Genomic DNA, 27,435 nt, shown 5'->3' with positions numbered 1-27,435 from the left:
CAAACAGAGAGAGAAGGGGGGGCAGGGTGAGAGAGAGGAGAGAGAGAGAGAGAGAGAGGAGAGACTCCCCGGCTCCCTCCCTCCCTCGCACACAGCGACTGGAGACGGACGGAGAGCAACGCGCTGGGAGAGGAGAGACCACCGAGAACAGCCCCGCGCTCTCACACATACACTCACACTCGGCTCTTTCCTCTCCCCCCCACCTCCTCCTCCTTCCACCCCCACCACTAACACCATCTCCTCCTCCTTCTCTCTGCAACAAGAAAAAAAAAAGCCATTTACAGGTATTTTTTTGATCCGCATATTTATTTATCCCCCCTCCCCAACAGTTTGTTTACAAGTATTAAAGTTGTAATTGGGAGCTGCCAAGACACATCTGGATTTGTGTTTCTTTGTGTTAGGGGTGATGTGCAACTAATTAAAGGCAGACTGGCAGCGTCTGCAAATTCTAAGGCTCCCCAAATAAAAAGAGACTGGTAAGTGATTGTTCTTTCTCTTTCTCTGGCTTTTTTCTCTTAAATGTTTGCTGTCCGTTGGGATTGTAAAAGTAGATTATTAATGCTGGACTTCAGCAATAAAAGGCGTCGCTGTATTAATTTATTAATTAATCTGCACCCGCCCCTCCTCCTGAATGTTAAATATGACCTTTGATCTCTATGTCTCTGGTAGACCAGACATACAATATTAGACATGTACAGTCACATTGTTTAAAGGCAAAACAGGATCATGAAGTGTGGATGTCTAATTTAGCTTTTGGAATAGGACTATAGTTATTGGTGTGTTTTATTTTGCTTTTTAAAGAAAATCCAGACAATAGCTGTGGCTTAGGTACCTTTTCATGCTCCAGAGATGCATTGATTAAACAATAATGACCTGGATCCTGGGCACAGTCATTTTCTACAGTTTCTGGTGGTATTAAACCTTGAGGGAGGAGGAGGGGGGTGTAATAGCAATGAGAAGAGCAAGGGAAGATTCTATTTGTCAACACTACTCTAATACTCTGAAAAAGGATATTAAATTCTTCATTTAAAACAAGGTCAAAAGACTAAAATGTTGAAAATGTTCCCTCCACTCAGTGTGATATCTAATGCATGGTTAGCATAACTAGTTTTTACTGAGTAGCAGTTATTATGGTCTTAGAGTTCCAATGTGATTCACAGAAACTGAAGCTATATGCATATTCTTGCTGTGTCTTCCCCCACCCCCTTCCAAGTATCAAGAATATTTAGCCAGGAGCATTTTGGGGGCACCCTTTGTATTGCCATCAGAGCTCTGAAGGGAGCAGTTTTTCCTAATGTGAAACCACAGAGGTGGTTCCTGAGTGATTAGGGACTTGCTGTGATTGAAAGATGCCTGCTAGCTTCTAATCCAGCCTGGGGTGAGGTTCCTTATCTTGATTTACTTTGCCTAATAGGGATTTGTTTACATAAACCCCTCTTTTTAGGGCACCTCATCAGCAGGTCTTGAAGTTTTTGCACTTGGAGTTTGGGCATAAATGGTTCATTAATCTAATTATAAGCATAATTACTATAATTGATACCCATTTTGAACTGAATATTTGAGACTGAGACTACTGGGCCTCATTTGAAATTCCCTGAACTCCACATTCTATGTGGGCTTCAAAAGATGTCAGGAAAAGATATTCTGGCCTAAAAAAAAATCATCTGGAAACAAAGAAACTGGTTTTTTTTTAGGTTAATATACACTTTATGTCTTTGCTTTTCTTTTTAAAAGGTAGTAGTGTACCTCTCCCTCTGTAATAAACAACTAAAATACCTCTTCCTAAAGCATAATAATAGTCTGTAAGCAAAGAGCTGAATGCAAATATCCAGTTAACATTAAACTTTCCTCTTAGAAGGAGCAAAAGAAAACATAATTTTAATGGTTATTTCTTCAGGTAAACAACACCTTAAGAGACACTTCCTATTTACTTAATGTAAAAACCTGTGACTGAAAGATCCTTAAAAAAAAAAAAAAAAAAAAAAAAAAAAAAAAAAAAGAAGTCCCATGCTTTCTTCTTGTCTTGGTAAGCGAGGAATAGAGGACTCTCCATTAGGAATTATTGGGAATATTCTTATAGAGGCTGAAGGCACTTGGTTTAAACCTCTGTGGCATTATTTTTGTTAATTTTTAAAATCTAGTCCGTCTTTCTTTTCTTTCTTTTAAACAAGTAGAACACCACCCTCATACCCCCACCAAGCCCCACCACCAAATGGCTTGTACAATTGAGACCTGTCCTTGGTCCTTTGAATTAAGACCCTAACAGAGCCAGCTGTGCTGGGATTCAAACTAATGACCGCAGACACAGAAGGACACTGTGGCAGCTGGTAGTTCTTTTTTCCCTTGCCTCTTTAGTTCAGATTGTATGTGGGCAGTCTCTTAGCTCTCAGTTGTATTGTGTTTGCTTACAGTTTATACTCGGCTGTATTGTAGACTTTCTCCGTACTTCATTTGCTAATTTCCTGTTCATTTTCCTCATAGAGCCATTGCTGTTTTCTACTTTGCAGCATTTGCATGCCCAGGCAGCACTTGTTCACACATTTCATAATGTTTAAATGCCCTCTGCTTATAGGTAGTATCGCCCTCCCACCCCTGATTTGCATGTCTTTAGCACTCCAATTGCCCTTTTCCCTCGGCATTTGTCACCCCCGTCTTTCCTCTTTCCTTGGGTATCCTGGCTATTAATACATTTTCTCAGGAGGGTTATAAGAATAGGGGGGAGGAGTTGTGGTGTGCTGTAGGGAAGGAGGGAGCGAGGCTGGGAAGGTGGGAGGGGGGGGGGGTCATGTCTTGATGATTGTTATGCAAACGACCTGACGAAGAATGTGGGAGCTTTCAGTGTCTGTGGCGGGGTAGTGAGGGAGGCCGCTTATTTGTATTTAATCTTTTTCCTCGTGCAGCTCGTTGGAATGACTTTCTTTATTTTAGTTGTAACAGTTGGAGGATAATGCAAAGGAAGACGCTGCCTGGGAATTCACCGTCTGTGGAAATGCGCCCCAGAGAGGAATAAAGCAGTCCTCACCTTGCTCTCCCCACCCAGACCCACTTTTCCCTCCCACCTCGGCCCCCACCCCAACACCACCATCACCCCTTTCCCTCCCCCCCACCTTTCCCCCTATCCCACCCAGGTGTCGGACCAGGCGGTCCCCACTTCCACCCTGCACCCCTTCTTTTCCCCCTGCACCATGAACACCAATGTCTGCGTGGAGCCCGGGCCGAGCCCGGAGGCCCCGGGCTTGCCCAAGGAAAGCCACCTGCCCGAGGGGGCCCTGAACAGCCTTGTGGATTACAACTCGGAGATGGAGCGCTACCGCTCTTTTGCCACCTCCTTCTACAAGACCAACGGGGGCGCCTTTCCGCAGGCAGCCAAGATCGCGCGCATCACCACCCCCATCTTCCCCAGCAGTGCCGCCGCCGCCGCGGCCGCCGCGCGCATTGGCATGTCCCCCTGGAACTGCGACAACGCGGCCACCGCCGCCGCCGCCACCGCCATGCTCTGGGGCAGCGGCGGGGGCGGAGGCGGCGGCGGGGGTGGAGGCGGCGGCGGCGGGGGCGGTGGCGGGGGAGGCGGGGGCGGTAGGAAATCATCCTCCGCCGCCGCCTCCTCCTCCGCCTCCTCCTCGGCGATCCTCCCCGCCGGCGGTGGCGGCGGCGGTGGCGGCGGTGGCGGCGGCGGCGGTGGTGGCGGCGGCGGCGGCGGCGGTGGCGGCGGCGGCAGGACCAGCATGCACCATCGAAACGACTCCCAGAGGCTGGGGAAAGCTGGCTGCCCGCCAGAGCCGTCGTTGCAAATGGCAAATACTAATTTCCTCTCCACCTTATCCCCTGAACACTGCAGACCTTTGGCGGGGGAATGCATGAACAAGCTCAAATGCGGCGCTGCTGAAGCAGAGATAATGAATCTCCCCGAGCGCGTGGGGACTTTTTCCGCTATCCCGGCTTTAGGGGGCATCTCATTACCTCCAGGGGTCATCGTCATGACAGCCCTTCACTCCCCCGCAGCAGCCTCAGCAGCCGTCACAGACAGTGCGTTTCAAATTGCCAATCTGGCAGACTGCCCGCAGAATCATTCCTCCTCCTCCTCGTCCTCCTCAGGGGGAGCTGGCGGAGCCAACCCGGCCAAGAAGAAGAGGAAAAGGTGTGGGGTCTGCGTGCCCTGCAAAAGGCTCATCAACTGTGGCGTCTGCAGCAGTTGCAGGAACCGCAAAACGGGACACCAGATCTGCAAATTTAGAAAATGTGAAGAGCTAAAGAAAAAACCTGGCACTTCGCTAGAGGTCAGAGGAGATGATTTCTTGTTTCCCAGTCTGCCCCCCTCCCTCTTTAATCCTCTCTCCTCTCCCCTTCAGGGCTTCTTGTCTGGTTTCAAGATGCAGTACCCCTTTCCTGAAGCTTCCTTCAGGTTGTAAGACATCGTTGTAGGTGGTGCGCGGAGGGCAAGGCCTCTCCACCACCCTCCCCAGCTGCACTTGGTGTGGAACCGCCCTCCAGATGGGAAGGTCGCCCCTCGTTTTTAATCTACGTTTCATTTAGTTTTAGGAGAACACTAATATAATTGGTTTGAAAAATCAGAAGAGTCACATTCAATATGGTCAAAAATTTCCCTTGGTGGTTTAAAAATGCCCCCTTTCCATTATGATTGTTTTTAAAAAGCATCTCTGCCCAAAGGATTGGACATAATCACATTCTGTGTTCTTTCATTGGCTAAGAGAGGCTTACTGGTGGCCCAATTATAACAGTGAGGACACAGTTTGTGGCACACACGCCTGTGTGCTCATTAACACACCACACACACACACACACACACACACACACACAATAATTATTTAAACTGAAATTCATGAATTCTCAAGGGGATTTTCTATCCCCTTCTAGAATAGTTTTTCTCTTCACCATGACAAAAATATTTCTGTTTCCCATTTTATTTTCTACATACTGGTATTTTCTGAGAAAGCTGAAATAGTATAGAAAGCTGAACACCACTTGCAATTTTTAAGATGTTTACCTAGAATAAAGGTATACAGTTAGTTCATGTAATGCTGGTCATAGTTTTACTCAAGAACTGTTTTACTTAGTTTCAAAAATGAATGATTCCTAAAACTCAGTTACCAAAAACTACTGTGCTTTGGACTCTGCATTGGACAAAGTAACCATTTTGTGGTCACAAAATTGTTCTATACACCAAGCACAGCTTGGGTTGATACCCTATATGGTCAATACTAGTTTCTATTTCTTATATGTTCTTAAAAGAGACAATGTACTGATTATCACTAAAGTAATTGTTAAATTAGGTTTTTATGTTAAATACTAAGATTACTAATATTGGTGTATTTGGTGGAAATTTCATATGGTAATCTGATCTAAACAAAAAAGGAGAAAACGGAAAACCACAGGCAAATAGTTTTGATGATATTCTTAGCAAAGAAATGTGGACAAATAATCATAATTGACTTCTTGATAAATTCCACAGAGGTGATGGCAGGATGCTCATATGTACATGCGAACATAGGTGGTGGATTTAGCATGTGGGAGTACTTGTGGGCTGGATTGAAGGGAGACAGTGGCTAGCACAAGTTGACATCAGAGGAACACCTGCACGTTCTTTTAAAAAATTGTGAACACTGCTTAAAAGAGTTTTTTTTTATGACGCAATGGTGTTAAAAGGAATACAAGAGTTGGAGATCTTTGTTGCAGGTTTGAGTACAAATAAGAGAACAGATTTTAAAAAGTTTTATTGTTATAAATTAAAGCGAAAAAGCACTTTGGGATTCCAGAAAAATTCATTATATATGGATAGCATTATTGATTGTTATTGGTTCCATTAAAATATTGCATTTAATTTTCTTTATAAAAGATCTCATCTCTTTGTTGAAAGTTCAATTTTAGTCCAGAGCAGTTTATTACATTTCCTTTGGCAACCCTGCTTAAGCAAAGATAATAGCAATTATAAAAATGCAGGTCCATGTATTTCTTAGGTGGCAAAAATTAGTTATTAGCTTTTGAATTCTCTTTTCTGGATTAATTTATTGTAACTTCTCTAAGTCTCTAAGGCCCATGGGAAATGAAAATTCAGTTTATCCTGAAATTTCCTGTTAATATCCAGTTGAAAATTATTACATGACTTTTATTGTTACTCTTGAATTATATATAGTATTTAGAATTATACATTTGGTGTTGTTAGTAGGCCTCATCTTTAGCTAGACTCATGGTGCTGCCTGCATACCAATTTAGGGTATGTAGTTGTGAGGCCCACTGAATGATTCTGATTTATTTAGTGAGTAATCACTGTGAAATAGGTTTCTGAACAACTTTCTACACTGACTTATCAGTCTAAGCCAATTTTATAACTTTCCTTTTTCTTCCTTCTGAAAGTATTCCCACAAACTTGTAATGTTTATATTCCTCAGGCATTTTGATCATATATGATTACATACTATTTCCTTTTCCTATTTTTTAAAATCCCTGTGCTCAAAAGTTCTGTTGCTCTACAGAATGTGGGGTGTGAATGGGAAGGAAAACAAATTCTCTCTTTGTAGAACTCTCTGAAGATGTTTTCCTAACTACATACTCTTCCCACCAGAGAGTGGGTCATGGTTCAAGGCTAAGATTATTAGTGGAATGCTATTTGCCAGAAAGAGAGAAAAAGAAGTTAGGATAGATTTTTGGTTTGTTTGTTTAATTGACTAAGATTCTATCTATGTCATTAATAGAAGACAATGGTGGCATGATGGACTTAAGCACACATGTAACCACACAATGAGGGTTGTAGGAAACCAGCTGGCCGTGTGTCAGAGTGACAGGGTTTATGTGACTGAACCAAGCTGGAGTAGTGGTTGTGGGTTGCTGACCTGTTTCTCTCTCTAATTTGGTTCCTGTAAGTTCTCATCATCTATGGAGATGTCTTAGAGATTGGATAGAGGCCCTACCTGTGGACAGTGATTTAGGGATTTATTAGGGGTATTACCTGTGGATTTCAGGGATAAGTTCAGTAGCTAGTATTTGTTGACTTTAAATTATGGACACCAATTAATATATAGTCATAATTATTACTTATATTCTTATTTATCACTTCAAACCTCCTGTGTCCTTCCTGTCTTTGACTTATTCTCATCCCAAAGGTTGAAAGTATTATCATATTTTCAAGATGAATAAACTGAAATTAAGATACACTCACATGGTTGTGTTGGGATTCTTGCCCACATTTTTTAAAGCCTCCCATCTAGCATTTCTTTGAAAACTGCTTTACTTCCATATTTTCTGCTTAGTCTCATGTCAAGAGCATCTTAATGACTCAAATATGTCTATAAAATCACCCCGTTACTATGTCCCTTATATAACAATACACATAAAACTATTTTTTCTGTGATATTGTGTACTGTATATTTGCATTAAACACTTCATTTAGTCAGTTACTATATTTAAAAATCATCTATCATTAATTATTCAAAGCAGTTAATACAAATGCTGTATGCCCCTATGTGACAAAACTTACCTTAAAACTTGTATCCTAATCCTAAACAATTCATATTCCCAAATATTTTAAGAAATATGCGATTGTATATTATGGTAATAAGTTCCATAATAGCATTTTGTCTCATATGAAAGTAATCTTTCTGTTTTTATATTCACAGCTGTTCTATTTCTGATACTTTAAAAAAATATTCCAAACTGATATGTATGGCTCAAGGGATAAAATTCTTCCATGGGCAACCCCAGCCTCTTAGGCCCTGAACATTGTTCAGGTGACATGATTGATCTCTGTGGGACAGCATTAGAGACCACACAGATCTGGTTTCTCTCCCATTAGCTGATTTATAGAATTACATTAGGAAGCAGAGCCTCAGGAGATCTCCCCGCCCCCACTACATGCTGTGAGTTCCACACTGCCACTACACAGACTTGCTATGTGTTGGTGGAGAAACTTGAAGAGGACACATTAAAATGAAGAGAGTGAGAAACTGTAAAGTCAGGAAAAAGGACAAATCCATTCTCTTTCATTTCTCTAAAATTTACCTGCTGAAGGTACAGGCCAACAGTAATTTTCTACAATTAGGTTGAACTTCCAAGGGTTTGATGAAAAACACCTAGCTATTTATTGTTCCAAACTTGATAACTAAGAGTGTTTTAGGGTAGGAAGAACACATTTCATATAGATGCTCTTAAGTTCTAAGAGCCCCAAACACATAAATGGCATTGTCTGCAGTTGGTGCAGGAAGATGATACCAGCTTTCTGAAGAAATTCATTTGTAGATCATAGTAAAATAGGTGTGTCACTCAAACTCAGAGTCTGTGTCATAAAAAAATAAAATCAGTCAATAAGTGAACATGTAAGTTTTTGAAGTTTGGTAACTTAAAAAATTTTATAGGTAAAATACAAATGTTTTATATCTTAAGTGGAAACACTTACTAAGTTTATTATTTTAAACCATAACTTAAAAATGAGTTTTCAGTTTCAAACATCAAAAATTTGTCAAAATAAAATATACATTGGTGTTTTAATCTCAAATTGCAAATATATAGCTGTCAAAGGGGAAGAGGAAACTTTTTAATATATTCAAAGAAAATAATAGAATATTAGCAGTAGAATGTAATTAGGATATAATGTAGGAAAAAGATACTGAATTTCATAAATGATAAAAAAGCACAGAAAAGTTCAGCTTTGACCAAAGTCACAAAATAGATGTATTTGCAGCCAAGGTATCAGACTATAATGCAAGTACAGTGAAATTCTTTTCCCACCACCAGATTTTATACAAGATAGTCAAAGTTGTTTCTTAAAGAACCGTAAATTTTTTATAATTCTTGAATGAAAATAATACCTCCACCCATCCAAATGTCATATAAATTATAAGCAATCTTTTTGAATAGCAATTAGGAACAGTAAAATAAAAGCATTTAAATTCATTTGTAAATTATCCTATAAGAATCTTTGTTTGAAATTCAGCCATCGTCAAACAAAATACAATCAGAAAGCCAATCAGAATAAATAAACAACAAACTGTACACCTTACTCAGATAAAAATATTTGGCTATTTTAAATAAGAATGGAAATTGTATCTCATGATGAGGGAAATAACAGTTACTTGATTTTTAAACTTTGTAATGAATTGATTACTGTGTTGCTGCATAGTTTGCTTAGTCTTAACCAACTGTTTTCCTGGGTGAATAGTTAAGAGTTTTGTATAGTCAGACTTACAGGGTGATTAATACAGAACAATTTAATAAAAATTTATTAAATTAAAAGACTAAAAATTAAAAGATGTGCAAAGGGGGGCATTTTGTCTATATTTGCTCTAGTTTACTGGGTTGAAAACTAAAGATCTATCTTGAGGTAACCCTGGAAACACTGGTAGAATATTCTTTATGGATAGAAAAGTAAAACATAAAACTATTTGAGTATTCCCCCCAAATCAGTCTAATATTTCATAAACTGTTTCTGAATTAGCTTGTGCTCCTAAAACTTACTATTCAACTTCAACAGGTCAGATTGTCTGACTATGTAGGTCACTTTTACCAGAAAATTAATCACATTTTAAGCATAAAAAAATGTCCTACTGTTCAGTAAATTTCACAAGAATAGATCTGCTTCCATTTCCAACATTTATTTTTACTCACATTATAGAAAATATTAACAACTCCTGTATTCATCCTATAAAACTATCTAATTAAATGAATAGGTTAAATTTCATGATTTATTGAAAGTCCCATGTAAAAGTACAAATTGGAGAAAGGACAAAATCTCTTTTAGCTTTCCTCTTGTTTTTAGATTTTTTTAAAGCAAAAAATGAATCCAAAATAATGGCAAAATATTTCATTTTTATAAATTTGATTTTCAGTCACTCACCAGAATGTAAGCTGACCTGGCTGGGGAACAGAGCACTTCAGAAAATAACACTTTTTTTTTTTTTGTAACAAAAACTTGTTTGCCAGAAAGGTTTTTTTTTGTAATCAGTGGGGACTTTGAAGATGTTCTGTAAGTGTAGTTCTGTTCCTTCCCTTGTGCAACAGGGCTTATGCCCATTCGTAACATACTTCTTCATCCAGCATTACGCTGTGATCTTAGGCAATTCAGAGTCTTGGGAGAGGGGCAGCGGGTGGTTCATCCTTCAGTCATCTCTTGTTCCATCACATGCAAACACCTGTCTTGAAGTTGAATTATTCTGCAGAGCAATCGAAAAGTCTCCCTACATTGAGCATCATATGTTTTCTGTTGTTTATTGAGTTATGTTGCACCGTACTTCAGATGCGACAGCCATTTAATAATGTTGAAGACTTAGCTCTGCAGGGGCTAAAAGGATCCCAGCAGGCTTGTTAACTTCTACTCTAAAACACAAGAAATAATTTTTTCCTCTGTGAAACTTTGAACCTTTCTCTTAATTTATTTTAAGATCATAAGATATGTAGCCAGATATGAAAGGGATCCTGTTAATTTTTTTTTTAGTTTTTCTATTTCTTAATATTTAACCCATCCATTTCACTTTTTTAAAAAAGAATATGGAAAAGAGACAATAACATTTTCAAAAAAACTAATATTAAAGATGTATTCCTTTGGCTAATGTATACCAAATATAAGTTATAACCAGTAATATACTACAAGGATCTGGAATTTTTTATTTATAATTAAAAATTGTATTTGGGGCATGTAGCCACATTTAGATGATAGATTGTGGAAAAAGCCACTAGTATCAAATAACTTACCACTTACCATTTTAACAATGTTATATGCATCAGTGTAACTTCTCTGGCTTTATTTGCTCATCTGTGAAATGGGGCTAAAAATATCAACCTACCTCATAAGTTTTTAATATTGTATATAGGCTATGAAAGAAGCTATGCAATTTCTTGTTCTTGTTTTAAAGTCATTATAAAAAGTAGAGTAGAGATAATTCTGTGCAACAACAGGTTACTTATAGTAGTTAGAAATTAAAGCCCAGGTAGACTATTTTATGATTTGCATTTTCTGAACATTAGTTTTAATCATGCAGTTCACTGAAGATCTGGTGTGATAAGTCAATAAACATATTTTCCTGTTCTTATATCTGACAGATGCCCAGGAAAACTGCTCAAATTATGTAGGGCCATCAGTCAATGTGGTGAGCCAAGTTAAACATTCTAGTGTTCTTCCTCTTTCCCCTCAAAGGCACACCACCACCATTAATTGTTCTTTTAATAGATTGTGTGTGTGTTCACTTTACTAACTCAGTAACTTCATTTGGCTACTATTCTCTTTATTTGTACAGACACAAAATTACTCTAAATGTGAATTAGTGAATTTAAGAAATCATTGTAAGGAGTAAATGGTTATCATGAATTCTAGTTGAAGAACATATTTGACAAATATTAGAATAGTGTAGAGTGTTGTTTTGGAAGATAGGTATCTGTATATTAGGGAATAAAACAGGTAAACATGCATTTTGTGATAAAATAAGTTAAGTGAGCATGCAAAGCTTTCTCTTTTTTTAATAAAAGAGTATTTATGAAATGAAGAAAGTTACTGATATAATAGAAAAGGCTGGTGGCTTTCTGGGAGAAATTTATGATAAGTCCTAGAAGATTTGGAATACTGACCAAGACAGCATTATAAAAAAGGAGAAAAGAATATTCAAGCCAGGAAGCATATTTAGAAAGAACATTGTCAAGGTGGAATACAGAAGTTTTGCCGAGAATGGAAATTATAAACAAGGAAGTTTTTCATGACTTGATCAGTACATTTGATTTAGGAGTTAGAGCTGAGGTTCAAGTTCAGTGGAATGGCAGCTGAATTAGAGACATGGAAAAAGAGATTCTGTTATAACTGACATTATTTTTACCCATGCCTTTGAAACATGTAGGAGAATAATTCTGAAGTGTAACTAAAAGAGAATACGTTCTATATGGGTAGAAAATGGGATCCCATTTGGATCTCACCTGCATCTAAATATCTAAATTCGTATTTCCGAAGGCATTCTTGTGAAGGTGAAAAAAGTGTCAGAGAATGGGGAAAACTGTGCTGAAAGGGCCATTTCTTGCTCAAGGACTTAAAAAAATCTGGATGATTGATAATATAAAAAGAACAGAGATCAAGTAGGATGAGAAGAGAAAAGGATATATATTTATAGATCAGGAAGAGTCATGGGCATTTCTGTGTATTTCAGCAAATCTGGCAGATTCCAGAGAAGATATATTTTCTCCAAAACTTTACATAGTGAAAAGAGATAAAATAGATTTTTAAAAGAATAGACTATATAACTTTAATTGTGTGGAAATGATGAGTCTGAGTGATGGTGAATCAGTGGCTGAAAAAATAATTTTGGGGAAAAGACTTATCTATGGGAGATGTTCTTATTATAGGTTAAATGAGATCTGTGATGGTTTTAATGGATTCAGGAACAGGGAAAAGATAAAATTCTCAGTTGTATATAGATGGATAAGAAGTAGAAGTGAGAAGACATGGAATCCTCTAGTAGACATTATTGCATATGCTCTAATTGTCATTTATTAAAAAAAAACAAAATAAAGAACACTGGCTTTTTGCATCTAAAGGAAATATATATTGGATAGTCTATGGCTGCTATATATAGAGTCAAATTCATTATAAAGTAGAGTGGTTTTCGATTTTCCTGATGTGATTCTTTTCACAAAAATATGTTAGTTGTATGGCATGGAGCTGTATTTTCCAAACTCCAGGTGACAACACACTAGTGGTCCACGGAACCAGTGTGTTGGCTTCCCACCAGGATTTTTACAAAATAGACTAGAATAGAGTGGAATAGAAAATGGGTGCATCACATATAGTAAGAGTACATATTGTTAAACTTCTGTTTTAGTTATATATGCATTCATAAATATATGTGTATGCATGCACTAGGCTGCTGTGACAAATGTATTTCTAACTGTTCATTGCAATAAAAAACGTTTGAAAAACACTAGTTTAGTGACAGCAACAACACTATTGAACAAGTCTGCAGTGAGAAAAGAAATTATATTTGTAAATGGGACAATGTTAACAAGATAAAGAGTAAAATTTAAATGTCTTTCTATAAATAGTGTGCCTTTACTGTTGCCAGGCAGACCTGTACCTTTTCTGTATTTTCATGAATACATGGTATATTACTAAGCATGTGATAAGCCATTGATCAATTCAACTTAACAAATCTTTAGGTAGGGATTGTTAAAATCTAAAATATAGTAAGTGTTGTGGATACAAACGCACACATACACATATACACATATGCACATACATCCTAGTTTAAGGAATTCAAATTTTTCTTTTTTTCTAACTGCCTTTTTTCAATATCTATGTGATTGCTTAACTCTATGTATTATTTCATCCAAGATACTTAGATTCCCACTTGCAATCTTTGTGTGTGTGTGTGGGGGGGAGAGACAGAGAGTCAGAGAGAGGGACAGATAGGGACAGACAGACAGGAAGGGAGAGAGATGAGAAGCATCAATTCTTTGTTGCGGCACCTTAGTTGTTCATTGATTGCTCTCTCATATGTGCCTTAACCAGGGAGCTATAGCAGACTGAGTGACCTCTTGCTCGAGCCAGTGACCTTGGGCTCAAGCTGGTGAGCCTTACTCACACCAGATGAGCTCGCGCTCAAGCTGGCAACCTCAGGGTCTTGAACCTGGATCCTCTATGTCCCAGTCCGATGCGCTATCCACTGCGCCATCGCCTGGTCAGGCCCCACTTGCAATCTTAATTCTCAGTCCAAGAAATGGATGCACCTAAAATGATGTAATCAAAATCTTAGAATACTTTGGAAGCATTTCACACCTATTTAAAAATCGTGAAATTTCTTGATTCATCCCTGGTGTAGTTCTTCCCCAGATGTAGATAAGAAATACAAACTGCTACCTGTGATCTCTACTTGGCTATGTCATGTGGTTATACAGTGTGATATTAAGTTTCCTATTAGCATTCCAGAAATTTAAAAGGAATAAGAAAAATAAAATATTTGCCTTTGAACATTTGAACATATTGAGAATTTACAATATGACTTGTCATTTCAAACATATTTTGCAGAGTATTGGAAACCCTTGTTTGACCTAAATATGAGGAAGGGCCATATTAAGAAAGAAGTAAAGAAGGAAGAAAAAAAAGGGAGGGTGATGGGTGGGTAGGAAGGCAGAACATAGTGTTACAGATTAAATCAGAAAGGAGCCTATTGGTAGAAAGGATTATTATGTTCAAGGTCATCTTCTTGAGTCTAGTTTAAATAAGACATTAGTGGAAATAATTAATGTCTCAAAATTTTGGGGGAGATGCCATGAGTCTGGCTATACATCCACTAGAGTCACTTAGCATTGTTTTTTGTTTGTTTGTTTTATTTACCATAGTAGAAAAAGTAATTTCAGGGGAGCTAGTTGGTTTTTTTTTTCCTTCTGATTTCTTTTTAAGAGTAATTCTTCAACTCTGCAGTGAGAAACATTGAAAGGCCAAGATGGGAAAGCTAGTGATGGAAATTGACGATGGTATTTAGGAGTACAGAGGCTACCCAGCATCCATAAACAACTAATTTTTCAAAAGTAGTATATTTCATAAATGATTGTAAGAGGATTTCCTGAAAAATTGCACATATAGAAAAGGCTCCCAAAAAAATGACAAGAAGAACATTAATCACTACATATAAATAAATCCTATGCCTGAAAAAAAAATTCATCTAATTAATTTACTGCTAGTTAACGACATGAAAGTGACTATGTATGCACAAAGATGGAGGACATGATACTTACAGAAAAAGAAGCAGTTTTTGCAAATTCCCTGGAGAGAATTTGAATCTGAATACTTGAGGTCTTGCTGATGTTTTGGTAGTGGAAAATACTTAAGAGTGCATATCCTCTTAATGAGGCAGATTAACCAAAACATATTTCTAAGAGCTAAGTAATATATAGTTACTTGATAAAATTAAATTCTAATAATTATTGACTTTATACTTTTTACTTTTCTTACTTAAAAAAAGCATTAAGGATAGAAACCAAAAAGTCAGAGTGATTGTGAATTTGAACACTCATTCAAATGGAAATTGCAATTTAATTTTTTTAAAAAAGGAAATACTCCAAAAGTGATATTTCATTTTCAGAAGTACAGTTATAATCATGTACATTTTTTTTTTATGACAATGTCTAATTGACTGAAATGCTTGAAATTTTCTCTAAATTCTTCTAAGTAATTCATGGACATAAAGCATACACTGGTTTGTAGGCTACATCTAACTCAACAGTTTGATTTTTTTTTTTTTTGTATTTTTCTGAAGTTGGGAACGGGGAGGCAGTCAGACAGACTCCTGCATGCGCCCAGCTGGGATCTACCCAGCATGCTTACCGGGGGCGATGCTCTGCTCATCTGGGGCGTCGCTCTGTTGCAACCAGAGCCATTCTAGCGCTGAGGCAGAGGCCATGGAGCCATCCTCAGCGCCTGGGCCAACTTTGCTCCAATGGAGCCTTGGCTGTGGGAGAGGAAGAGAGAGACAGAGAGGAAGAAGAGGGGGAAAGGTGGAGAAGCAGATGGGTGCTTCTCCTGTGTGTCCTGGCTGGGAATCAAACCTGGGACTCCTGCACGCCAGGCTGACGCTCTACCACTGAGCCAACCGGCCAGGGCTTCAACAGTTGGATTTTTGTCATAGAAGATTCTGAACCAAATGAAGTTCAATGGCTACATCAAAATGTTATAGAACTTTGCTTGAGAACGTTTCTATTAAACTTATGTTCACTTGTTTCATAATATAGAAAAAGCAAATATATTAGAAATTCTCAGGTCCATAATAATCGAAGAGAAGCACCATAATTTGAATTGCTTTTATAGAGGCTAGGAGGCAGTCCAAATCATACCTTTCATAGTTTAAAAAATCACCTCTTAATATTTTTTATATTCCCTCATATTTTCTCACATTTTACATGAATGTTTCTTCTCTTTAGTAAAGAACAAGCAAGTTTACTGCTTTAGAATGAACCCAAAATTTCAAAATTGTCCAACATCATGCTCATGAAACGAATGATTTTGTTTTTCAATAGCTGGTTAACAATGATCTCATTTAAAGATATTTTTGCATTCAACAGGAATTAATAGAGTGACTTTGTGAGGAGTTAGAATTATTTAACTTTTGTCTCTGCTGTACTGTATGTGTGTTCAGAATTATTTATAATATAGTCATGCATATTTGTTTACATATATATTCATAGTGACATAAACATATAATAAATAAAAGTAACTTTAGATAGTTTAATCATTCCTGGTAGTTTCGTATTAATTTTATTAACTAAAATTTCCTTTTTAAATCTCAGTTTTACTATTAATTTCTTTTCACACTCTTATATATAACGTTAAAAATAATTTCCAGTATAAGTTTTCAAAAACACCTTTTTAATTTGTGGATAATGAAAAAAAATTTTTTTTGCCAGTACCATTCTATTTTTTTTTATTTTTATAAGTCCAAGAACATTTTAATAATTAAACCCCCTATTTATAATACAGTAAATTTACTTATTTGTTGAAATGATGTGGTTTGAAGGTTTGAAGTGTTTTTACCAAAATTAATTGAAATATAATCATATATTACATTAATCAAGGGAGTTGCCTAAATTAAGTGGTTGCATTTGATACTAGGGCCTCTTTGGTCACTTCTGGACCAGTGTGAATCATGACATCAAGCTATTACTTTTCTTCCTGCCAGCTCACTCCCACCCCATACACAAATTCCCCACTGGACAATTGTTTTCCTAACTAACTCTACCATCATTATTGACTTGACTTAATTAATACCTTTACAACATAATGTATACCACTCATCTTTCTACTGACCAAAGTTAGCGAGCCCACCTTCTAACGCCATGTTATTTGGTCTAAAATCATGCCTTCACAATGGTGAGGGTGGTAGTGTTTGTATGGGAGAGGAAGGAAAGGAAAAGCCCTCCTATTCCCAAGGCGAAGGAGCAGCAAGAGCAACAGCCCACAGAGAATTGATACTAATGAAAAAGCCATCTCTAGTTTTCCACCATTGATCAGAGAAATCCTGGCCACAAATGTCAATTTGGAAACCAAGAAAGTAAAATGCTCCTTATGATCATATTTAAGGGCCCCCAGAATTTGGTCATAAAGTTACCCAGTTACTTATTTGGTGCTTTCCTCCTTTTAAAGAGGAGTGTAACATTTCGATTAGTGGTAATATTGATAGGTGTATTTTAGTTTACATCTGATAATGAATGGCCAAAATGAGATGTATGTATGTATATGACAGTCTTACACAGTTTATATGATAAATCTAAATTATAAGAAAAGGTAATCTGATCAACAGAAAAGGTCAAAGTCAGGTATAATTTAAAAAGTGGAAACAGTACATACATACATACATCCACATATTTTTAAATTAGGTGTTATTAAAATATAAAGTTGCTTTAAACCTGACCAGGCAGAGGTGCAGTGGATAGAGCATCAACCTAACACACTGAGGACCCAGGTTCAAAACCCTGAGGTCACTGACTTGAGAGTGAGCTCACCAGCTTGAGCTTGGCTCACCAGCTTAAGCGTGGCATTGCCAGCTTGAGCGTGGTATCATCATCATGACCCTATAGTATCTGGCTTGAACCCAAAGGTCACTGGCTTGGCTAGAGCCCCTCCCCCCCATCAAGGCACATATGAAAAACTAATCAATGAGCAGCTAAGGTGCTGCATCTATGATTTAATGCTTCTTATCTCTCTCTCTTCCTGTCTGTCTGTCCTTGTCTGTCCCATTTTCTCTCTCACAATATATAAAATTGCTTTTGATTATAGTAGTAAATTACTGGACTGTGAATTATTTTTTATAAATTGTCTCAAACTTACTAATCTATGCTATACCTGTGCTTGCTAATAATTCTATTATAGTTGCTGGACTATGATTTTATAAAAATGCTATTTATAAATAGGATACAGAAAAATACTTCTGCTAAAACCATTTTGGGCAGTCTCTAATATTTTCTAGGTATCATTTATGACCAATTAATTATCCAAAGATTTGTATTAATGTGGCATGTGTGTGTAATTCACATTCATAAGTATATATACATATAATGCAGTTTTCCATTTACCCAAGTAGGTTTTGAAGTTTTGTCAGTAAAAAATGTTAACCTATATAACTTGATAGTTAATCATTCTTTGTGAATTACATCAAGAAAAAAGTAGGGTTTTTTTGACCTTCAGGTATTCTTTTCATTTTGTTCATCTAAAACACACAAAAGGTTGAGGCAAGTATGAAATATCTAAAAGCAAACATGGGACTAACGATTATTTATTATTATTGTTGTTATTTTGAGAGAGAGGGACAGAGATGAGAAGCATCAACTCTTAGTTTTGTCACTTTAGGTGTTCACTGATTGCTCCTCATATGTGCCTTGACTGGGGGAGAGGGGACTCCAGCTGAGTGAATGAACCCTTGCTCCAGCCAGTGACCTTGGGCTTCAAGCCAGTGGTCTTTGGGCTCAATCCAGCGATGATGGGATCATTTTGATGATCCCACACTCAAGCCAGCGCCCCAGGCTCAAGGTAGTGAGCCCCCGCTCAAGCCAGATGAGCCTGCACTCAAGCCAGATGAGCCCACGCTCAAATTGATGGCCTCAGAGTTTCGAACATGGTCAACTCTATCCACTGTGCTCCTCTGGCCAGCACTTGTATTATTATCTTTTGTCATATTTAGTCAGATGCTTTTTATTGTAAGATTCAGTGGTCAATTAAGGTTTTTAAGTTCTAGTGTGAAGAGGCAAATCAAATGCAATGAGAGTTTCCAGTTTCAAGACCCTGGGTGCTCAGGAGTTTAAAAGCCTATAGTGGGACTCCTCACAGTGAGAACAGTATTTCAAAATAGTTTAAAGAGGTGGTATTGGCTAACTACACTTTCAAATTGCTTTGCTTTGCTTTCAGTTTGGAAATCTCTGCATTAGAGCCATCCTGTTTCACTATAGAATTCTGAAGACCGAAGCAAATCACTGAGTTTTTGAATTAGAAAGTATATGAGTAAATATTGGAAAGATATATTTTAGTTACAGAATTTGCTGATGTCATCATTATCTCAATTTTTAACTTATGCGTTTTGAAGTAAATATTAGCATGAGTTGCTATTTGAAAAGTCATGTCTAGCACTATTAAAAATGATTTATTTTATTGTAACTTGAATACAACTATAGTTTACATAATGTATTTAGATATGAATAGCCAAATACACATATATCCATATATACGGAGTTACAGATATTCCAAATTCACTTTTTAGGAGGTTTTTATTTAGAGTTGATATATTTTTAACAAGTGTATGTTAGGGCCTGATCAGCTTAACGACACCATAGTTCCCATGACTGTTTGGCAGGCACCAAAAAAGATAAACTTATGCTTCATCTTGAAAGTGCCAGCTTTGGGGAATCTTACTTGTTTTATGCTTAATTATTTCTTCATTGCTGATTCGATGAAGATTAAACTGAAATACATTTCTTCCAGAGACATGGATATGTATTCATTTTTTAAAAAAAGTAAATATAAACTATGCTTAGTCTTGGATTATATCATTCTTCTAGTCAAAGAAATATGCTGGTTTATTAAAAGTTATTTAGAAGGGAAGCAGAAAGCATTCCTTTACATTTGAAGGTCTTTTCATATCTGGCTCACATAGGGATGAATTCTCTGGAACACCATGCTTTACAGCAGAACCAGAAGGAGAAATGGGGGCTGCAGGTTTCTGCCCACGCCTCTGGGGAGCAATACTGCTGCTCGTCAGTGTCTGCACCTGCATGAGCAGTGAAGGCTGCCTTAAACAATGCTGATCAACTCAGTTCTATTCTTTATCTCCCGCCCCCTTCTCTTCCTGGGGAATCTGGCTTTCCTGTCACTCAGGATAACGATTTCCTGTAAGCATCACTGAGATCCAGAAAGTCACTGTAATCTCATCAAGAGTGTGATTTCCCCAGCTGGGACTCTTGAATTTATATAACCCAGAGGTAGCTGGTCAGGGTGCATAATCTTCCACGTTGCTCCCCAAGAGCTTCCGCATCATTTAAAATTGATGTTCTCTGACAAAGATGACCTCATTATCTAAAAAAAGTTAGAGAAGATATATCCCCAAATTAGTGCAATCATAAACTTGTGATTTAACTTAATATGTTGCTTGTGAATTTAGCCAAGTATGTTACAATGTTGTTTCATCCATCTTGCAAAGAACTTAGTCCGAGCCTAGTGTAAATTTCCAGTGAGCCTAGTGAAATTTGGGCAGGGGATTGGATATGTATCCTGTGTTTTGTGTGGCCTGGGAGACACTAAGAATCTTTGTTCCTGTATAACACTGAATTATAACTGTTAGAGAACTCTCACTTCAAGTTTCTAGTGAATGCCTAGAAAATTCGTTCTAATTGATGTGCCAGTGGTTTTCCTGTTCTCTCACATATTTTAGGTGATTGCTCAACTAATCATTTTTAGACTTTGAACTCAAAGAAAATAATATAAGAAGGAAATAATTTTTAAGAGATGCTTTTCTGCTTATCTTCTTCCTCCCACTGGAGCAATGGATTGTCATTATCCTTATTTGATATATGGAGACACATACTACTCTCAACATGGGCAAAGTGATGTACGCATCACAGAGTGATTTTGTGACAGATTGTGTGGCACAGAAAACCAGCTCTGCTTTTTTCATTGCATTGTCTAATTTTTATACTAACAAGTATTGAGAAGCGCTTATCTTTTTTCTCTCAACAATGACCTTTGATCTCAGGTGGCATTTTTTAAAGCTTGTTTTTTTCCAAATATTACAAATAACATTGAGTAGTGGAAAGGGTTACAGGCAGAGCAAAGAGCTGGAAAAGAAATTTTAAAATGTATCTAAGACATAAGGAGATCATCTCACTAAAAAGATGCACTTTATGTATTCTTTTGTTTATCTTAATAAACTTATGTTTATCAAGATATGAAATTATGTAAGTATATACTTATAGTCTTGTTTCCAGTTGGCATCTGAGAGTAAGTTGGCATCTCTGTCATATACCATACATGTAAATGTGAATATATATGAATATATATGCACATGTTTATTTTTCATATGTGAATCTGCAATCTCATGGATATGCTTGGATCAAACTTATGTTGTAAAAATGACTACATTTATATAAGTACTCATACTTATATAATATTTATTCTTAGTTGGCTTCAGGCAGCAAGTTGGTATCTGGTATAAACATTGAAGTTTTCATTTACTGCTCATATGTGTGTGTGTCAAGCCTGAATATTAGAATGAATATATTATTTATTTCTGAATATGCTTTCTTTAGTAATGATTAAATAAATATAAGAGCATATTAAATTATTATACTTATCATTCAAAAGTTAATTTTAGAAAGCATTAAAGGACTTTTTCTCAACAACCAAAGGAAATATTGGGGATCCAGGTATACATAGTAAGCTGGAGAAAAGAAAACAGGTGAAACCATGATGAGTGAGGAATAAAATATTAGTAAAATAAGTACCATTTTATGCTTTTAGAAAATATATCACAAAGTAGATACTTTTGTATATACCTATATGAAATTTGGATTAGATACCAGACCATTAGTTTGTTCTTAACACATTCATTTTAAATTTATTGTATTGACTATGAGGACTGTTTATAAAGAAAATATTTTAAGTACAGATAGTAAAAACAGTTTTGCTTTCCAAAATGGTTATTTTATATACTTACATTTCAATTGAAATCTTGATCAATTAATACATTTTTATTTTTAGGTGACATTACTACAGTAGGATTATGTCAGTCCAGTAAGTCTTGTGTGAGAAAGTAAATAAATGCTAACCCTAATAATCAAAAAGTACTTGTAGTAGCACTTTTTATGTATTTTTTGAACTATGAAATTCAAGTACTATTCACTCTGTGCGTTTGCACCCTACAAAGGTGTATGTATGTACATGTACTTTTCTTCTATACCTACTCAGTATTCTGGTAACAATCAATATACCACACTATTAATATATTTTAGTTATGTATTCTCAACAGTTCTTTTATAGTCTACACAGGGTTGTAGGTCTAAAAATGAACTCTCTTTCATTGACCCACAAGAAAAATTATTCTTAGCTCGTTTCTTATGTATCTTAATATATACTCATGTGATTCACTTTTATGAAAAAAGAGCGTGGCATGATGAATTGCTGTAATGTTAATATAGAGAGGAAAATTCAACAGCTTAACTACTATTTAACAACAACAAAAAAAACCCTTAGTAACTATAAGCTTTTTGTTTAAAAGATTGCTCAGACTTTTGGTGCTCAAACTTTAAATATGGTAGTATTTTTTATGGTACCCAAGGATAGTTATACGTCATTGAGTATTATTGGTTAGTATTTTTGTTTTATACATAATGTCACTGAGTTCATTGAAAATGCTGACTTATTTGAAAATAGTGATATTTTTGTCAGTATCATTCTGATTAAATTATGTGTAGGAGGAACATTTAGCATTAGTAGTTGTATCCTAGGAGTAATATTTAAGTAATATTTATTGAAGTTCTGTCATAAAATAAATTTTCCAGAACAGTATTACTTCACTGAAATCTAATAATCAGTCTTACAAGGGAGGCATGTATGATAAATGTAGCAGAGACAGGTTTTAAGTACCCCTTGCTGGCTGGTCTTCCTACTATTAGTAGCATGAACAAACTGTCCCATTTATTCTGATCGCTGTCCATATTCTAGACTGTATTTCCTCTATATTTTAGACCAATATGTTTTAATTATTTAGTGAATTAGCATTAAATTCAATATTCTAATCTTTGTTATGTTCTGAGGTTGAACATTTATTTCTTATTAAATGTTGAAGTATACAAATCATTACGTTGTATCTTGTTGACTAAAAATATTGCTGAAGTGTAAAGGAGAAAATTCTAATTTATTGGCATTGAAAGAAAACTTAACTTGTTTTCTTGCTCTTTTTTTTATAGAGAACACCTGTTCCCAGCGCTGAAGCTTTCCGATGGTTCTTTTAAAGCAGTAGTGTATCTTATTTTCAAGGCATTTGGAAGTGAAGGGCCAACTAATGTCTTGTTTTAAGAAACTGCTTAGTCCACCACTGAAGAAAATATCCAGATATTATTTTCATTTTATGTATAGGGGTTTCTTCAAAAACAAAAAGATGAAAAGAAAAGAAAAAGACATATAAAAGTAACCTGGAATCTTGGGGAATTGGCCAGTCTATTTACTTTCCACACATTGATTCTTTGATGTAATTTAGCTATCCTAGTGAAGTTGTTGTCTATTTTGAAAGTGGCTGTAAAAATAAGTTTGGGTAAACCCCTGCTGTAAAATCATGTATCTTTGCAAAGTACATATCTATACTTCATTTTCAAATATATGTGTTTCAGTACTGTAAACTGTACAGATAGCAGCTTGTATTTTGTGTGTTTAGACACAAGGAGACAATCATGTCTGAGCATCTATGGAGATTAACAGTTTGTACACAACAGTATGGTTCTGCGAGTTAAATCTGGAGCAATAAATTTTAGCTTTAAATATTTTTCGCCAGTTGTTTCTAGAAGCAGCAACAGCAGTGGCATGTTTTGCCGTGCATCTTACCATAGAGACTTGATGCCAAGTTTTACAAGAAGAAAAGATTATGATGCATCCGGCAATTACCTGCAGTTGTATTGTTATAGGAGGGGAAGATGTGATGAAAGTTTCAATTAATCTTTTGAGCACTATATTAGAGTAGTGGTTATGCACTTGCATTGCTTACAAACGAGCTGTACAGAGGGTAGTCCTCCCAAATACTTAGTGTAGTTGACTTGTCTTGGGTTGCACTGTAAGGCGGAGTACTCTGAGTAGTTGGAACATGCAGAATCAGTTGTATAAAATTTTTTTAAACAGTGTTTTCTAGGATACAGAAAAAAAAGTATCAAATCTTAGGGGAAGAAATCCATCACTGAGTTTTTACCAGCCCAGCAATGGGCAGTATGTATGTTTTGTTTATTTTTGCCTTATTTTTTGGTAGGAAAAATATACACTTAATAAAATGGATCCAAATGTTTTATTCTTGTGTATGATATTAAGTGGGTAGTTTTGCTTTAAATTTTGAACATGAAGGCTTCTGCACTGAGGCATGGCTAGGTATATTTTTAAGTAAAAAGAATTAAACACATTCATAAAAGTGAGGCTTTAACATGTTTTGTAGCTTCCTTTCTCATAGCCTCCCAGTTGGACCAGCAGCCTTTCCCTAGGCCTGCAGGGGAATGTTACATTGCCCCCGTCCCCACTCTTGTCACTCACTGATGGTGTCTTTGCTGAGAAGGCAGGGCCCCAGACTGTGGAATTCCCGTAAATGCAAACAGCCCCCAAACACAAAGGAGTAATACTGCATAGGACCTGGGCTACTTTTTCATGCAGGATTCGGTTTTCTTATGGCTGTCAGGGCTCTGAGGCGGTCCCAGGAGGACAAATATTATTCATGATGACATGATACCTAAGAAGTTTTTTTGGGTTATTTTTTGGTCAGATGATAGAGACTTTTCAGCTTCAGCAATGAAACAGAGTTTCGCAAAAACACATAGAAAATCAAAGTTGCCATGTTATAGTAATTCCTTGTTCTTTATCCACTAGCCAGTTATTTTAGCCAACGACATCCATTAGCCTTTTGAAAAATGTTAAAATAGATCATGTGAAGAAAAATAACGAGAAGAGAAAGGGTGATGGAAAGGACTGCAAAGTTTTAGACTAGCAGATCAATAATTTTAAGGGCTAGTTGTAGTTTTGAATGGGAAATAGTAGGACAGAGAGATTTAAAAAAAATGCAGAAGGAGCATTTATAATAAAAATTGTGGAGGGAGGGGTTGGATAAGGTACTAACAAATGCCACAGTGGAAAACAAGTGTGCTTTAACTTGCCTCGAATATGAATGCAAGGTCTACAGTTATGGTCCAATTGCTTTTTTTTAGGAAAATTCATCATCTATTACATCTATCTGTATTTAGAGAAGAAAATTAAGTAATCCCAAACTAAAACATGCTGTGTATTCTGAGGTAGTTTTCTATTTGCTGTATATTCCTTTGTGGGATTCTAGTTAGAATTTCTATTTCAGTTGTTGGGACAATAGCTATACAAGTTCTTTCTGGCTCCCTTTTTATTTTACTTATTTTTAACCAGTTTGCTAATTAATTACAAGTAAGTGAAAACTTACTTTCACAGTTGAATGGTAATCTTGCCTTGCTTTTTGGAAAATGATGATTGTTATTGCAGAAGTAACCAAACTTCTTTCTCTTCAGGCCACATTGGGCATACAATAACATGTAAAGTTTCATAGCAATGTACCAACAGTCTAAAATTCATGCTAGTGTTGCATGTCTTGATGTGTTTTGGTTTGTTTTCTTAAAGAACTAACGAATCTCTATATTGTAAAATGTGGTGTTTTACATGTCAACTCAATTTTTTAATGAAAGAAAGCTGTTGATTATTAAAATGGAAATGTGTAGCGTTTCTTTAATATGTTCTTACTCTTGACTGTCTTTTACACTACCCATTTTTTTAATGTTTTTTGCTAAAATTCTATTTATATAATGTAGGGTGCATATAAAGTCTGCATTGATGATGTTGAAGAACGGTGTTACTCTTCCAGCCTCACTCTAATTTCTCTCTTCTCTAAATCTGTGTACTGAGAACTTGTAAAGCATGTCCTTAACCTCAAGGGAGTGATTTAAAGGTTTATATTTCCATGATTTTAAAATACCAATGAAATGTAACTTTTAAAATTCCTCACTGTATGTTTCATATTCAGCACCAAAAAAATTCAGAATATACAATTAGAATATGGATTGGGTGGACTATCAATACAACTTAAAAATTACCTATCAGATAAGCCAAATAAAAAACTTTTGTAAGAGAGGTCTGCATACACAGGAGTCTTGCTTTGTCTGGGTGTAGATGAGGAGATGCCATAGTCTGTCAGCATTTGGGGAGAGCATGGGAAATCCCTGGAATAGTACACCAATTTCCTTATCAGCTGTCATTCAGCACCCTAACATCACAAGACCATCATAATGCAAACCCTTTTCCATGCCTTCAAACTAACAAGGCTCACTGGTGGATTCTACCTGTTTGTGTATAAGTGGAGGCATACATTCAAAATAAAAATCTATCCATGCTTGGGAGAAAAAAATTAAGTCTTCCTCCAGTATAAGGGTATATAAAAAGTCTTCTAGTTGCTTAATTCCAAATACCCAACTTTCTTCTTTTACACACATTTATAGGGAGCAAGAAGTGGTGGAATTTCTGTGAATTAATATTAAGCATCACAAAAAGAAAGGAATATTCCCCTCCTTTCATTCAGAACCCCTGGCATGTAAATTGTACAATTAATTCTAAGGCATATAAGGTCTTTAAGCTGATAGTATCTGTAATCAAGTAATGAAAAAAAGAAAGTGGTTAAATGAACACACCATTCAGGGTCAAATATGTTCAGTAAAAAGCAGTAGTGGGTCTTTGATCACAGTGATATCAAACAGTTGGTTCTCATGTAACAGCTAAATGTTTCAGATTTTGTTTTTATTAAATTTGGCAGTTTCACACTGAGATCTGTATTTCTAGTGAATAGAAGACAGCTACTATGTTAGGAGGGATTCCATTTTCACAGCTGCAAGGAAGTCAGAGATGTTTCAGGAACATGGGCCACAAAATGTACTCCTTTCACAGTGTTCTCCTATTCTGAACTGTGCAGTTACCTATTAAATTTTCTAATAGATCTTTGTGTAAGGTGTATGTATGCTTGTGCAATTATTAAAAAAAGCAGTTTTGGAAAACAGTGTATTTATTAAAGAAAATTACTTATGGGGCATGTACAAAACTGTAAAAAAACCTTAAAAAAACACATTCAATTTGCCCAGTAAAGTTGTTTTTGTGACATTTATGTGTTGTTGAATAAAGGACTTTAGTATTCAAAATATCTCTATTTTTCCATGAATAAATTTTTATTTGTGGGATTTTACGTATTGAGCATATGATCCTGAAAATCTAATTTTATTTATGATAAAAAACTTTATAATTCTACACTTGCCCTTCTATTAGTAGAATTAATACTGTGTTCTAAATCTTTCATAAAATATGCCAGTTTGTTTATTTAGTTTTTTCTCATATATTTTTCTATCTCATATGTTTAAAGAAGGGGAAGGAAAAGATATGAATTTTTTTTACCTTTCCAAAGGATACATGTTTGTTGAAAGCTTTTAAAGGTCACCTAGAGGAAGAAATAAATATATCCAAACTTTTTTCCTTCCTCGCCGTCCTAAGTATGCCAGCAGAAAGCAATTTATGGATTTCTTGTGAATGAGAAGTCCTGGTGATGATACTTGGAAGTAGAAATGTGCAACACTGGAATTTTGTTTTCAGCCACTCACAGCAATTCTCTGAGATTAAATTTTTATTGTTACTTTTTTTATTATGGAATATTGTGGTCCACCCCTGCTGCG

The 27,435-nt window shown here is 36.2% G+C and overlaps 1 protein-coding gene across 2 annotated transcripts; it reads left to right on the top strand.

Moving 5' to 3' along the window:
* CXXC4 (CXXC finger protein 4) lies at positions 1-26,897 on the top strand. 2 transcript variants are annotated; one of them, XM_066385193.1, is made up of 4 exons: positions 1-284; positions 402-476; positions 2,929-4,277; positions 22,927-26,897. In XM_066385193.1, the coding sequence occupies exons 3-4, from the start codon at positions 3,186-3,188 to the stop codon at positions 22,969-22,971; spliced, it is 1,137 nt and encodes a 378-aa protein (XP_066241290.1). In that variant the 5' UTR covers positions 1-284; positions 402-476; positions 2,929-3,185; the 3' UTR covers positions 22,972-26,897. The 2 variants fall into 2 exon arrangements, with proteins under 2 accessions (XP_066241290.1, XP_066241291.1); XM_066385194.1 differs by lacking the exon at positions 402-476.
* Positions 26,898-27,435: the final 538 nt, after the last annotated feature.

This window comes from Saccopteryx leptura, chromosome 5 (assembly GCF_036850995.1).
Source record: "Saccopteryx leptura isolate mSacLep1 chromosome 5, mSacLep1_pri_phased_curated, whole genome shotgun sequence".
NCBI classification, from domain to species: Eukaryota; Metazoa; Chordata; class Mammalia; order Chiroptera; family Emballonuridae; genus Saccopteryx; species Saccopteryx leptura.
The sequence above is the reverse complement of the archived record's forward strand: the minus strand, read 5'-3'. Positions and strand labels throughout refer to the sequence as shown.

Coding starts and splice junctions, on each gene's coding strand:
- CXXC4 (XM_066385194.1), top strand. CDS start 3,186: ATGAACACCAATGTCTGCGTGGAGCCCGGGCCGAGCCCGGAGGCCCCG. Junction 4,278..22,926: donor AACCTGGCACTTCGCTAGAG/GTCAGAGGAGAT, acceptor TTTTTTTTATAG/AGAACACCTGTTCCCAGCGC.